Below are 16390 nucleotides of genomic sequence, written 5' to 3' on the forward strand. Positions count from 1 at the left end.
CAAGAAACTTTTCGGCATTGTGTTGATATAGTATAGAGGGCAGCACATTTGGCAAAGTCCCAGATATTCTCTTACTGAGCTTTGACCCGACCATAGCAAACACAACTGCTACTACTTTTTCTCCGTAGGCGAGAAAAAAACAAAAAAACAAAATTAAAAACAAAAAGAAAAAACAAGAGCATCCTCCATGCCTTGACTTCACATCAGATCACCTATGCCCCTGTAGGGGTCCAATTTTGCACTTCCAGCCATAAAACGTTCTTTATGAGATTAGTGAAGTGGGTTTGGTTTTCTCAATCAATAGATTTAACAAAGATCAGTATTTAAAAAGTCAACAAACAAACCCAAAAAACATGCACATATTTGCACCCCACACACCCAAGATTTAGCACAGAGACCTTACAAGCTGGGCCTTTTCAAACACACTTGCACATTTGCAGAATAGATAAGCTCCTATTAAATAATGGATGCAAATCTGATGTATGTTGTGAATATTGTTCGACTGAGGGGTCCGATCGCGTGCCACTGGCTGGCCTGCACCAGGCTTTCTCTCTCTCATACATGTACAAACCATAAGCACACCTCATTCCAAAATGCGACAGAGGCTGGTGTGCACCAAGGGAGGAAGTATAAATTATTCAATTGGAATATTATTTCAAAGGTCCATTCCCATCTGATTGGGATTCCCAAGGCAGACATAGGAATCACAGGCAGATGTATGGAGAACCTAAGGATTTTTTGCATGCTACTAATAGGTTCAGGACATCCAGTAAGCCTATTGTTTATATTTAGTTTACTCTCAGTCTGCAAATAGTCATAGTGATCCGCTAATGGAAGTAAATATTAAATGAACCAATTCAGTTTCTCCATATGAGTTCTTTTCAACATTGGCTGTTCTCTGATCTTTAGTAGCAAGCATTATTTGAGACATGAGGAAATATAGATGTGATGGCATGGAATACAAACAATAAACAAATACACAAACAAGCCCTGAGGACTGGGTCTCTGTCTAACTCATTCTGCATTCTACAATTCTTTCTTTCCCTCCCTTTTTATTTCTCTCTCAATAAGACGGTTTGGTGCCTCTGAGGAAAAGCCCTCATTTTAATTAGACCTGACCTGAGAATCACTTAACTGCTCCTCTCTGCTTATGCCTCCCCCCTCCTCTCCAAGCCTTCGCTCTGTTCCTCACATAGGTCCATTAACACCCTTCCCTCGGCACCCACAGGCTTCAACAGGGGGCAGACACAGGCGTTGTCTTAAAGACATTTTGAGGACATGCCAAGAAACATTAACCTACTCTACACACCTCCCTCGGACTCTTTCAGTTCGGCTTCCTCTTCTACTCAGCACCATCATCATCTTCATCCCCTTTTTCTGCTCCCTCTTTGCTTCCCCTCCTCTCAGCTTAAAAATGTACTCAGCTGGTGCAAAGTTCATGGCATGTGGGATGGAAGGTCATTGGACAACTCGAGATGTTTGTATGATTGCAGAGTTGGTTGTGTAGTTAATCTAGCACTTTATCTATTAAATCAGTTTTTAATTACTTTTAACACTGTACTTTGGCTGGCATGAGGCATCCGTGTTTGTTTGCATTTTTTGGCACATATTTGTGGGCGTTGAGACCGAAACAGCATGCGTTAAAACAGCCCAGGGGCTTCGTTGGTGGGGGTGTGTTGTTTCGGGTACCGGTGAGATGAAATACAATCCATGAAGTCCAGTGTGAGTAAAAGATCCATGAGTTTCGAGGCCTATCAGACGCAAAAACACTGCATAGCAGTTTATAAAACTCTGAGAAAGGTTTTTACAACTTATGTTTGCAATATCACTGTGGCAATTATTTTGTCGATTGTGAGGTAAACAGTAGAAATACAATGTCATGTTACAAAGTAATCTACCAGGAATGTGTGTTCGCATGTATTTGATTGTCCACCGCAGTGCCTTGAAGGATGACGTCATGCTGTGTTTCGGCAAAAGTTGAGCCAGGTTCAACTTTTTTGCCAGAGCCCTCTGCGTTGGCATCCATGCTGCGTCAACAGAGATGAATCAGGGGGCTGCATTTTTTCATGCAGGGCTAAAGTCAGTTTGAATGAGGCCGTATTCAGCCTGAAGTCAGATATATAGAAGCTTTCAGAAAAATCTGAGTTTTCCCATTTGTAATTTGGACTTGCATGTTGGTGTGAACTGTATTCACAAGTCAGAAAATTACAATAACTCCTACAATAATCAATGTGGCATAAGGCACAGCAAGATCTTGGGTTTGAATCTGGCCCACGACCTTCATCATGTGTCACCCTCCTCTCTTTAGAATGACACAAAAGACAAAAACCTATGAACATAAAACTGAAACTTCTGAAGACTACATACTTTTCCTTAAAGCCAATACGTGTGCGCAGACTAAACAGCCATTCAAGTGACAGAGCTCGTCAGTGCCCCAGACACCTCCAAATAGCCTCTAAGAGAAGACTAATTTGACACAAATCCCCATCTTATACTGTATTTGACCCCATGACCTGCCTCTGGCACCCCAGTACCCCACAGGCATATTGCCTGTCAGTTTAAAGGGTCAAACAAAGGTAAGGGGAATGTAATTGCGTACCATCTGCATTCTTCAGAGCTTCATCCTCAAAGCATCTTGCATTGTGAAACTAGTGACAGAAGCCTGTGTCGGCTTAATATGAGTCAGTGAGAAAATTCTCACACACATTGCGTGTCACATGTGTGCATGTGTGTATTTCTCAAGAGGTATGTGTTTGTACCACTGCATGAATGTCAATATCTCTATGTGTGGGAGTAGGCAATGTTTGTGAATATGTCTATGAGTATGTGTTAATCTTGTCTAAACACCTAACACTCCCCTACCTGCTCAGACAGGGCCATGGGTTAATTCTGGCTTCAGGCGTCATGGCTAATAACTGCTCATCAACTGCAGCTTGAACTCTTGGAAATGTCAACTGTTACCATGGTAACCTTATCACAGAACCAACAGAACCTGGATGATGGTGCTGAGTGTAGTGTTGGGAATTAATATACTAAAACCTATCAAATAAAAAAATCAATTATTACAAATAACTGAAAACAAGAGCATGTTGTTATTGACAAAAGCTGTACTCTATGTGCTGGCAAACAGATACTTTTCCGCGTTCCTGAGGCACTAGGTGCTAGAAGCATGAGTCAAACAGCAGTTAAGAAATTAGTTACCAGCATGATTTCATGCACAATTGGGGTGACATGTAGCTGCCTGACCCAACTGGCGAGCAGCTAGCGCTGTCAATCACCTGTCATTCACCACCACCACATCACAAATTAATCCAGATATATGATACACAGAGCAAGGCTGGATTCACAAAATTTTAAATATGGAAAAGGAGTCAAAGGTTGAAAGAAGTGCAAAGAAGCAGGAGAAGTGCTCTATCGCTACCACAATGGATGTGTGGAAGAAGAATGACTGTGAGCATTGCAGAAAAAAACTCTGTAAGAGAATGTTGTATTATGTGGCCCCAGGCAGAGGAGTCCTGTAGCTTGAGTAAATGAGGTCATTAGCAGGGATGGTGTGAGCTGTCACACTTCAGACACTGGGCTTAGAATCCAATCACCATCTCATGTGTCAATCAGTGGCCCACCGAGGCAGTTGACCAACAGGTCAAACACAGTATACGATGAGCCACGTAGTCAGAGCACAACGGTAATCTTGCATGCAACCTTATACACAGGTATAAAGCAACACCTCTGCAACGAGGGACGCAGAACCAACATGCACTCATACCATTGTGACATCGCCGTCTAAGGTGATGTACAAATTAATGACAACCAATCACAGTGCCAGTGAACACAACACGAGAACGTAATAGCGTATTACAATGACTAATCTGTGTTTTGATAGATTTGATGCATGACTGATGATATGATATAATGTTCCCTGGGAAATTCCCTGACACATAACAATGTGTCATGGCCAAGGATTGTGAGTGACATTTCATATTATGTACTCTCTTATGTCAGCAATCGCAGCCATTTTAGAATTTTGAAAAGTCCTATATGAGAGTGATATCCATTTTCTTTTAATACTATGTATGAGGGCAATACAAGAGTATGGTTGCCATTCAACAAAAAAAACAAACTCCAATAAAGCTCCTTAAACAAGGAAGGCAGATAAAGCTTGGTCTTTACAATGTGCTGCTGGGATATATGACACAGTATCCAGGACCCACAGAGCTACAGGGATACTCTAGGCCTCGGCCCCCTGGCCTGCCCAATACAGTGGCTAATTAAAAGACCACTGAGGATAACCACCTTGACTTTTACAGACCTTGTAAATCTATACTGGAGTGGCCTATTCAGGGGGTCAGAGAAAGGAGGGGGAGCAGGCCAATGCAGACAGGAGAAAGGGTTAGAAGGATAGTGAAGGCTGGCAGAAAATAAGAAGGGGTTGACCGTAGATGCGGAGAAGGTTGGGGGGGGGGCTGGCATTCCTCTCCTCCCCCTCACCTCCTGCCTGAGACAATAGGACTCACTAAGAGGCAAGGACCAGAGGGTGTGATAAGGTAATGATAATGTAATGAGGACCAATCATGAGCCCGAGCTAAGAGGAGGGCCCCTTAATTTGTCTCTAGAGTGGTAGTTCAGTGACAGATTGATTGCTCTGAGGGAGAGTGATGATGTGACACAAGCAAAAAAATGGATGCTTCTCTGACAGGAAGAGAAAGAGGATGAGGAATCATAAATTACAATGAATGAAGAAATGGAAAGGCCATACAGTACTGTGCTGTGTATATGTCCTATACTCAGGCTTAAAATGTTTTTCCCCATGTATTTCTGCCCTCAGACCTCACTCAATGTGTCTCAGAAGATGCGGCAAAGGTCCTTTGGATATCACAATTAGAGGCGTCGGGGTCTGGTAGCAGATACAAGTGTGGTTTTAGTGGTACCGAGTAACTTAGAAATTAATATAATTCTGGATTAATGCATGACATAAAAACATCCTTGATTGCTGCTGTTATTCATCATTATGCTACTATTTAAGTTCAGTGGCTGGATAGAATAATTTTAAAATGGTGTTTTTAAATTGTGGTTGGCTAGAGAGGCTGCTATGTGGGTATAGCCCCTTACTTGCAATGTCAAGTACCCTGAGTGAGGAAAAACAACAATACGCATGCCCAAAGACTTTGGCAATGAAAGTGAATGGCACAAATTTCATTCAGGTGGGGCTGATTGCCTCTTGCCCCACTGCTATTTGATTGGCTATTTGCCAAGTACTGTTGTTGACGTTTGCTCGTAGCAGAAGTTCGTATTTCTTTTAAAGAAGAGAGGAACTGCTGTCACCATGAACGGAAAAGATTATCTTTTACAGTACAAATTTGAAAGTCTGCCTTTTGAAGAAAAAAATGACAATTAAATGCCCTGGTTCCCACAGGATATTGTTATAAACCACTGGTGAATATAATTGCGGATTTAACGTGGAGTGGTTCTCCAGGAAAAAATGACTAACTGCTAGCTTGTCAAAAATTGGCATTTTGCTGCTTCTCGTGTGTGTTATTTGGAGGGGATGATACCTGGTCAGGAACAGGCTTTCAGGATCTCAAGCATCTTTCCGAGAGGATTCCCAAGCATGAAAGCAGCGGGAGTCATCTAGACAACGCTGTAAAATTGGGCTTGCTCAGCAGAGCAAACATAGCTACCCAAATTGACAGTGCATACAAACGGGGAATTGAGCAGCATAACCGGCAAGGTGAGGAGAACAGATATGTACTCAGTCGGATTATCACCTGTATTAAACTGTGTGGAAAACGTGAAATGGCTACGGATATCCGTTATCCAGATATCTGCTGGCTACACTGGAAGCCCGGAAACATTGGCCGTTGCCCCCAGAGGCCAAATCGCTGTCAAACGATAGCCAATGGGTTCAGGGATTGGGGGACAAGTTGATCGCACAAACATCTGATGGTGCCACCGCGATGAGTGGAAATTGTATAAAATTCAGCAAAAACAGACCATTGATGCAACTGCAGTCAGTGGTGCTCTTGTTCGGTTCAAAGGGAATGTTGAAAGACAGCAAATTGAAAGATTTGCAGACAAACCGGGTAGAAAAGTCACAAATGCAGCACCAATTATGAAAGAGGCATGCAACATCATCATCTCACAGGCTGACCATCAATTTTCAGAGTGACCACCTTTTCGCTGCTACAGTAGTTGACAGCTCTTTTTTTCACTCAGAGTTTGTTAAATCCTCTCCTACCCCAGAAGTGACTATGCAGAAAAACATGGAGAACAATGAGAACTTGAAGACTGAGTTGACCACGCTTTACCACTACTCAATGGGAAGACGGCCCTGTCTTTGCTATCATCCATCCACGAAAACAACTTGGACAAGGCTATTGCTGAGACTGTCGGGCTGTTAAAAATCATAATAACAACTCCCATGACAACATCTGAGTCAGAAGAGAGCTTCTCCACTCTGAAGAGAATAAAAACTTGATGCGCTGGCCATGCACTCAACTGAGAATGAGATGATTGAGAAGCTACAGGATTTTAACACCAGTCACTTAAAAGTTTGCCCAGAGGAAGAACCGCCATGCATCCTTTATCTTCAAGTGAGCTTAGAATTGGTGGAATGAAAGATTTTTAGTTTATCTTGCTGTTATAGCACGATATGTATTTGTAATCTTATTACATCAGGTCACTTTTCTAATGGTTATGGCTAGATGTTGCAGTGAATAGAAGGCTTGGTGCAAACCTCACTGGTGCTGAACTGTTTAATCTTGTGAATAGTGACATACTTATTTGCCTTTATTCACGGGGATGCCCTCCCTCTTCCTCCAATCCTCTTCTGCTCTCCTCCCTCTCGCATTCAGTTCAAACATGCATCTGTGCGAAATGCCACTTCTCTTCTCCTGCTATTGCTGTCCTTCAGCGTGAAAGCAGTATTTGTATGGCTTTTACATTGTCTCATTTTAGTCTTGCAGTGCCTTGTAGACATGCTGTAATGGCTAATAATGTAATTTTCTGGTCTTGCATCTGTCCAAAGTAGTTGTTGCCCCCCTCATTTTTTTCAACCTAAAAACGCCACTGATCACACTGCCATTCAAATTAGTGTATAAGGTAGAGCTGCTGTCTACTGCTCCTTTTTCTCAACAGATCATGGCTGTTGCCAGCTGGGGAGTGAATGAACAGTGACCTGCCAGACGAAGTAAGCAGCACCTCCTGTACAAAGCTTGTTCCCTTCAGAGCTATTGCGGTTTAAAATGTTTTTGATAGTGCAACCATGTTTGTTGCGGTTGCTTCAATTTTGTCTGTCATGGATGGCCGGGAAAATGACCATGCATCAATATTATGACTGGTGATATACTCCTTTAGTATATAAAATATAAATACCTTTAACTTGGCAGTGGCACCAGTATTTTTTCATTGCATATTGAATGAATATAGATAGACATTTTTCTCACTCTGTTCCCTCTTGACATTACACTGGAGTAAGTGTGGCAGCAACAGTGTATAATCAATAGCTTCACCTTTGATTTTGACACCCAATAAAAGACAAAAGTTAACACGGGCTGGCAGAACTTGGCTAACATGAGAGACTTCTCTTTATCATCAGCACTTAATTTCAGCACTGCTACGAATACGATGAATGGTAACAAATGTAATGGTTTTCTTAATAAATAATTACTTTTTATCTAAATTCAGCTCTTGTTTTAGGTTAATGGTTACATGGCAAGTTATAAAAAACACATTAGAGGAATAAAATTGGGGCAACAAAATAAAACTAGAAACAAATCTGACTGAGAGACAGCATTAAAAATACAACAAGAGGGTAGACCCACTGGGTATACTGAGGAACCTTGACAACATACCTCAATAGTGAACTGTTTTCTCTTGAGCTTAAAGGCCAGGTCCTTGTGGTCAGGGAGTTTACTCGCTAGACAGTTCAGGTGAGGTACCTGGCGTACATGTAGCAGGCCTGTGAAGGACAGTGAGAACAGATTAAAACTGAATGGGTTGAACAGTGCATAAAAACTACAGTAAAAATACAAGCAAGATATTCCACTCCTATCCATAATGTGCATGTTTTATGTTAAACTGTGCCAATAAAAAAACAACCTAGGCAAAGGTGTGCTTTCTTTTTAAAGTGTAAAATCTTGTTAAAATAGCACAACTTATAGAGGATCTTGTCCTCGGAGACAGACAGACATTATTATACTCAACACACCTATTTTGAAGGAAAGTTGCTCTCTTCTAGGGGTGCATCATAGTGTTTTCTCAAACTAATTTCATATAGGGATGATCTCTTTGTTAAATACATTTGCAACTGTACGTCTGCATTTATTTTACACATAATAGGCAATATCTATTTAACTGCTAAAAAAAAATCTAATTTTAAAATAGTATCCTAATTTTTGTACATTTCAAATAACTTTTGTGATGACTGAAGTGAGCTGTTTTTCTCTTCTCGATATCTACAAAAAGTTGTTTTTATTTGAAGCAAGCGCGATAGCATCTTAAAAAGGAAGCTTTCAAGGATCCACCTGCTGATTACATTTTTTCTTGAAAATGTTGCGCTAAAATCAATGTTCCATTTTTCCTTATTTGATCTGAAGAAAACTGTGCTCATCTACTTGAGTAACTGGAGTGAAAGTAGAGGGACAGGCATTAACAAACCAGTGTTTTTCAGACATCTCCATCTTTCCATCTCAATAAGCATCATAGTTACAGTAGGTAAACTCCACTGGCAGAAACTAGAAACATGGTGGTATTGCAGTGAAATAAAATGTATCACTGTTAAAACTACCAAAGAAATTACTTGTTTTCATATATGTGTAAACATTTCTATATCGGCAGTCCTCTTGGAGCCTTGGCTGGAGCATGGGTGTACTGTAAAGGAAATTTGCCAATTAAAGGACACATTAGAGTGGACAGAAAGCAAACATGCAAGCTAGGAATTCCTGCAAAAGAAAAGGACAGGAGAAAGCTCTGGTGGATTTTTTACTCTTCGTATCTCATTTCCTGTGACCACAAAGTTACATTTTCATAAAACTGGAAAAGTACTGTAGAAGTAGGGTGGTATAAATGAGCGTGAGAGAGAAAAGAAGAGATCGAGGGAGTAATGGAGAAAGGGAGACAGACAGAGAAAGTGGGGGATGGTGGGTTCTCTCCTCTGTGCACTTGGGTGATTTCCCCTTGCCTGATTTGCAGTGACAGGCTTCCCAGCATGCTTTGAGCAGCCCTGAACTGCTGCCGCAAACACGCACGCACGAGCATCCGCATGCACTCTCACACTCGTATCAGATGCATTTGCACTCATGAACACACATGAAAACAATCATGCACATAAATGTATTTCATAACCCAACCAGAATTTCTTTGGCTGGTTAAACAGAGGGCAAATATATTCTTGAACAAGAAATTCAAATAATATTAATACCAAATTCCAAAGAGCATTTTTGTAATACAAAATTATTATTTTAAAAGGATGCACATCACAGATATGTTGAACGGGGTCACATGCCACCTGCCTTTACAATGCAGAGGAATGTGATCACTATGGTATGTGTTATCTAAATAAAACATGCTGTTGGATGAAACCAAAATCTGTCACTGAATGTTTTTACTCCTCATCCCTTCATCTGTCACAACCAGGGCTGTCTAACCCAAGGAGGGAGGGGAAAAATGAGAGAGAAAAACGCAAGAGTGAGTGGTATAGTTTGAGAGGCAGGGCTAAAAATACCCACTCGCTTAAACTGACCTTTATGCATGAAGAGTGTGATAGAAAAGAGGGAAGCAAACGGGAGAAAGAGGGAATGGTAAAACCATAAAGGAAAAGTGATGGTAAGGACCGGGAGAGCAGAGACAAACTATGTTGCCACCCCCCCCCGCCCTCCTCTTTCTTTGTTTCCGTCTGTCTAATCGTCCCTTACCGGTGTCCTCTTCCCCTACTGAAAGCCTTGCCCTCCATTTATTAGCAGAACATGCTGGCCATGGAGACATTGAGCGAGGGATAGAGAGATAGAGGCAGAGAGGAAGAAAGAGTGATGGTGAGAATATCGATTCCCCAGTGTTGGTCTGCTCTGCTCCAGAGCCTCAGGGGTATGGGACTGGGGATGGAGAGAGGGTGAGGCAAGAGGGAGAGAGGCTCTGCTGGGGGGGGGGAGGAAGGGATGGAGGGGGTGAGGGTGCGAGGGAGAGGGGGTACAGCGTGGCAGCTGAATCCCCCCCGGCCTGTCTACTGAGGAGCACGTCTGATTGAGCAGCAGCACACTAACACGCACTGACAGCCTGGCCTGCGAGGGGGCTGCCCTGCCTCCATCCACAGCCCAGCCCCAGCCTTAATGCACTGCCTGTGTGTATGTGTGTGTATTTGTTGGAAAAGAGACAGAAAGATAAGCGAGTGTGTGTCTTCTTACCATGGTAATCTTTGTAGAGTGGGTTGGTCTCTCTCTCAGAGCCTTTGAATGATTCCAGGGCTATGGCATTGTCACATAGCCTGGTTATGCTGCCCATTAGAGCTCTGTCCTGTAGGACCAAGAGAGTGAGAGAGTGAGAGAGTGAGAGAGAGAGAGAGAGTGAGAGAGTGAGAGAGTGAGAGAGGGGGGAGGAGACATGAGCAGGTAATTAAAAGCCTCCTGACGGGCCATCAGTGTTGCAATTAAATTAGGTCATCATTTCCCATGGCCAGGTCATTTCTGCCCATGGCTTAGGTGAGCGTGATGAGGTATAGAGGGGAAAGAGCACTGATAGGGGTTACACAGGTGATGTCGGGGGCAGGCAAATGGACATACAACTTACATCAGGCATACATCTACAACCACTCTACAAAGATTACCATACATCAATGGCAACACGTTGAAATTATTTTACTTCATCAAACAACAATTTTTACGAAAAAGGCTCACAGTTGGTGCACACTCTCAAACCCGCACACATCAGGGGAGGATAGAGGGGAAGTGGGAGAAAGCAGCAGAGGCTTGATGAGGAGAGCTCCCCCTACTGGTTAGGTCAGTGACTTGACAACCAAGAGGACAAATCTGAGGCGAATACAGTAGATAGAAAGAATGAAGCAGAAATATACAAAAGCGTGGAGGCAGAGAGTAAGGGAGTGGAGAAGAGGGAGGGAGAGAGAGAGACACTGGGATGGAGGGAAAGAGGGAGTCCTGCATTATTAATCCCTTTACCTCCTGAATCATTCACATCCTTCTCTCTGTGTTCGCTGCCACCGCCTAATGCAGTTTTCATGCCTTCATGTCTTTTCCCCACTCTTTCTTCTTCCTTTTCATTTTTGTCCTACTTTTAAAGTATGCATATCCCACAAGTCAGGGCCACCAGCACTTAGAGGGTATCTGAGGTCACTCTAATGCAGCAATTAAAGCCAGTGTAAGAGTTTGGCTAAAGCAAATTATTGGTATGGTACAGTATAGTACAATAGTGTCCTTGCGAGAAAGAGGGTCAGCTAAAACTTTATCTGTGCTAGTCTGTCTAGACCATAATCATTTTTCTGTGCTTACTTAAATACAAAGATGAGGCTCCTTGACAAAGACTCAAAAGTTTCAAAGTCAGAGGAATCCGAAGTGTCCACACAGAACTGCTCAGCACAGTGGCAGAAGGGCAGAATGACGTAAGTAAGACATGCACGTGCTCCACAGCTCCGCAAGTTTAAGGAGGTGATCAGGGAACAGCTCACCCCGACATCTGTACATCTTCTTTTTAAAAACTTATTTATAATTGATAAGGGGCTCAAACAAGAGTCACTTGAGTTCTGCAACAAAAGTCTGTGCTTGCACAATTAGGAATTGTTGATATGTCATGGAATAAACGATTAATCGATAAATCAAGAAAATAATCAGAAAAGAATTGATCATGTAAATAATTGTTGGTTGCGGCGTTAAATTTAAATGAATAAAAGTAAACAAAAGGTCAATTGAATATTGAGGGTTGAGTAGAGGGTTGATGGTTATTAAAAAGAACCTAAAGTGAGGATTTTGTAGCCCCACTACAGAACTAAACAACTCTGCCTGCTCAGTCCAAACCCTGAGTCTGACTGAGTCTAAATATTTGCATAGGTCAGGACACCTTAGTCTGAGCAGCAGGTAAGGTGTATATTGATGCATTTTAGGGAAGACTATGCATTATGTGTGTGTGTGTTTACTTGTGGGGATGGTAGCAGGAGAAAGTATGATGGAGGAGGACCAGGCTAGGACAAGCCTAATTAATGTTTCAGATGGATTCTGGCACTGGACTTTTGTGAGGAGGCTTTCAGTGAGTTGCTCAACTTCCCAAGCTGCTCAATAATGGATAGAGAGTCCAGTGTGGTTTCGCCCAGCTAGCCCACTACTACTAGTCTAGACAGTCTTCCAAAGGCCACACACCGTTAACCAAGCTAATTATCTAAGCAAAGGCACTGGCAAACAGAAGCTCTGCTAACATGTCAATTCTTAAAATACCAGACACACTGTTGTTATTAACTTAGAATGAGCAGCCTGCACACCTTGGTGACCTCAGCTGATCAATTAGAATCTTTTCTTATGACAACAACATCAAGTGAGACTAAACTAATCATAAGGTCATTTCATAGATGCCCATTTTAACAGCCTCTCATTACCTCCATGTTGGCTTTGTCACCCAACACCTGATTCTGTCCAAAATTTCCCCCTCTCCTCATCTTCCCCTGCTCATTCACTTCACTCCCCAGGGTGGAGAAGGGGGAGGGGACAGATTAAGGGTTTGGAGGCCAGGCCAGAGAGGGACAGGGGGACCGCTCCCACCACAGCTGACATCTGCTAGTTAGCCACTCTACCTTTTTTTGACTAGGCCAATGCCGCTGTGCACTGAGCATATAGGCTTGGAGCCAGAGCATGTTGTGACAACACAGCTGTTCTGAAAGTTAAGCATCGACCTATATCTTTGTATAAAGCATCACAGATAAGGTAGCTTCCATGCTCTTGTGAATGAGGAAATATAAGGAAGTACAGTGTTCAAAGTGTAGGCAAGATAAAACATTTTGGTAGAAAGTCTCAGATGGCTTTCTTGTGAGTGTGCTTCTATGGTCAACTGTCTGGGGGAGGGCTGTGGTTTGCCATATGCCTCAGCAGATGACTCCACCTTCACACTGAGAGGCCAGACTGTACACAGACGCATGTACGTGGACTCATACCCCCCAAACACACACATACACACACACACACACACCCCCAACACACACACACAAACACAGCCAGAGACACACACAACTACAAGGAGGGATATTTGAAGAGAATAAAATGCATACACAGGCACACACTCTCATTGTGTACAGCTTCAAGTAATTACAAGCCCAAACAAACAAACAGATTTAGAGGCCTTTGAATGAAGTGTGCACTCGACTGGGTCTGTTGGGGGAGTGATGCGTGGAGGAAGAGGCCCCTCACAGGCCTCAGTCATACCAGGGTGACACTGAACCACAGGGTAAAGAGGAGACCCCACTACAAAAGACTTAAAACTTTGTACCCCATTAATGAACAAGACAACGCAAAAGTACATGGACCAAACATCAACCCACGCACAAAAAATCCTAACTGTATATTATCTGTAAATTCAAGTCAATTCAAGTTTAGCACGGTATTTATACCTCTGGTGGCAATCTAAGGTAAGTGGTTTAGGACACACAGGGAAGCAAAGACTCTCTGCAGTTATGCCTTGTAAACCTTGAATATCATGGTATTCTTGCAGTACCACACATGTCAGAAACTAATGGCAAATTGTTCTCAACAAAGTTAAACTACCTTAAAAAGTGGATATATCACTTATCTATTAGGTCAGACAGTAATTGCTAATCAGATACGTTGTATTCTAAGTGCATGCTGATGATCATGAACTGTGCCGAGTTGTTCTGATGCGTCAAACGTTGTCTTACCTGGATGAGATGTGAAGGCACAGTAACCACTGCAACTGACAGCGATGACCTTAGCAAAGCACGCAGTCCATAGAGGAAGGTAGTAAGGGTGTGGCTGTTTCTAGGGTTGTCATGGCAACACAGGTCATCACCCCACACAGCCGAGCCAAGAGAGTGAAGCCCAATTCGCAGGATGTTACGTGACTTTGACTATAAGAAAGAAGGAGCAAGAAGGAGGAGTCAGGAGTACTAAAAATGTGTACAAAGTCATGCAAATATGTAATTTTCTACAGAATCACACATACATACTAATGCAGTAATATAGTTTGATTTAATTTTAAGTTCTCGTAGTGCATCTAAAGATTTACAGATTACTCCTTTTGGGTTATTTTGGAAAGGTGCTGTTTTGAATAGTATTCCCAAACTCTGGGAGAGAGCGACTGGACAGTCTGCTTAACAGCACAGACGATCGGAACAAAGTGCCCAAACGTGACTGGACACAACTGCCCAATCACAGAGGCCATCTGACACACGCACAATGGACCTGTCAGACAGGCTTCCAATATGGCCGCCACCCAGAAACCCCAGCACATTCTTGGCACAACAGCAATGCATTGCAGCCAAGGGGGCCTGGGTAAGGGTGGAGTGCCTTCCCTTGAACCCCCCCCATCCCACCACAAGAGATCAACTGTAACCCACTCTCATGTAGACGGAGAAAAAGTGGCCAAACAGTGGTGGAATATATATCACTGAAACTGAGAGAATGGAGGAGCCTGTCCAAACTGTGAGAGGTTTTAAACCTTTGGTACAATTGCCTTTTATTTGGGGTTTCTTCAGGATGACTCCTGATTACTGAGGTGAGAGCCAAGAGTGATTAACAAAGCTCTGGCCTAAAATCTGCTCACTTTTTTCTTTTTTTTCTCCAACCTCTCCTCTCCTTTATCCCTCCCCCTCTATTATCTCGACCCTCCCAAAATCTCCTCAGCCCCACTCCCCATCGCTTCCTCTCCCAACAGTATGACCTAAGCTTCGTTTGGATCTGGATCAGAATCACAGGCATCTAAGAAAAATAAACCCCATTGTTTCTGGGAGTTTTTCACAGTTGGCTCATAGTTTCCCAAAGGAGGACTCTCATACTGAACTCTACATTCATCCTCCTCTACACCATTCAACATAAACACTGCATCTCTATACCTTACTATTCTAAAGTATTAGTCTAATAATGACAAAGGCACGCGCACACACACAACACTACACTACTTTAGTATAGTAAAGGTACAGAGATGCAGCATTGATATGCCCTTTCTTTGTTTAGCAGGCTTTGCCTACATTGTCTTGGGGGCCTTAGAATTAGAAATGTATTTCTATGTCTGCAGCCCAGCAGGGGGGAACTGTGGTAACACGACTGTTACTGTGGCATCAGGAGGCGAGACCAAACTTAACTCCTATAGTTTAGCCTATAGAAAAATCAGGGAACAGTGCCAGTAGAGTCCAGCCAAGGACCAGAGGCCAGCCATATAGGCTACAGCAGACTGGGACCACAACCTAATCACCAGCCAGTCTCTGCAGAGACTCACAGTCCTGCTGCCATCCCTGTCTCACTCGTCTCAAAAGACTCAAAAAATATACACAGGCAGATTAATTCTTGTTCTAATCTGTTATTTACACAACACAGTTTATATGAAATCTACATCTTTTTACCAGTCAATGATGGCAGATTAACAAATAAACATATAAACACACACACACTGACTATCACCCATATTGGGCATTCTTCTGCCAGAGCCCATGTCGCTCTGTGCCGATCTGCATTCCTGGACTGTGCCAACAGCATGTCAGGCGGCCACACTGCTTTAATGATGTCAGCAGTTAATCTGGCGTGTGAGTGACAGCGCTCAGGGAGGGAGGGTGGGGGTATTGGAGGTAAATCCTGTGTGTGAGTGACAGAGGGGAGAGGTGGCTCCAGGTGACGAGCAGAGGGGTCACCGAATGTAGGTGAATAAGGTGTGCGCATACACACGCACACTTATACTGTATATATATATTTATATGTGTGTGTGTGTGTGTGTGTGTGTGTGTGTGTGTGTGTATGTATGTATGTGTATATATATATATATACATACATACATACATACACACACATACATACATATATATATATATATATATATATATATATATATATATACATATATATATATATATACATATATATATATACATATATATATATACATATATATATATATATATATATATATATATATATATATATATATATATATATACATATATATATATATACACATATATATATATACACATATATATATATATATATATATATATACATATATACATATACATATATATATATATACATATATATATATATATATATATATATATATATATATACATATATATATACATATATATATATATATATATACATATATATACATATATATATATATATATATATATATATACATATACACACACACACACACACACATATATAAATATATA

At 42.0% G+C, this 16390-nt stretch overlaps 1 protein-coding gene across 4 annotated transcripts in view; it reads right to left on the bottom strand.

Annotated features, from left to right (window-relative positions):
• The window catches only part of elp4 (elongator acetyltransferase complex subunit 4), an 85097-nt gene that overhangs the window by 55547 nt on the left and 13160 nt on the right, over window positions 1-16390 (bottom strand). For 3 of the 4 annotated variants that reach the window (XM_044209421.1, XM_044209415.1, XM_044209432.1), the window contains exons 7-9: window positions 13880-14068; window positions 10398-10506; window positions 7851-7957 (exon numbers count right to left, since the gene is read on the bottom strand). In XM_044209421.1, the coding sequence (XP_044065356.1) occupies window positions 7851-7957; window positions 10398-10506; window positions 13880-14068 (405 nt within the window). The remainder of the gene's footprint in view (window positions 1-7850; window positions 7958-10397; window positions 10507-13879; window positions 14069-16390) is intronic. The other variant, XM_044209442.1, reaches the window with a different exon arrangement.

Source organism: Siniperca chuatsi, linkage group LG1 (assembly GCF_020085105.1).
Source record: "Siniperca chuatsi isolate FFG_IHB_CAS linkage group LG1, ASM2008510v1, whole genome shotgun sequence".
NCBI classification, from domain to species: Eukaryota; Metazoa; Chordata; class Actinopteri; order Centrarchiformes; family Sinipercidae; genus Siniperca; species Siniperca chuatsi.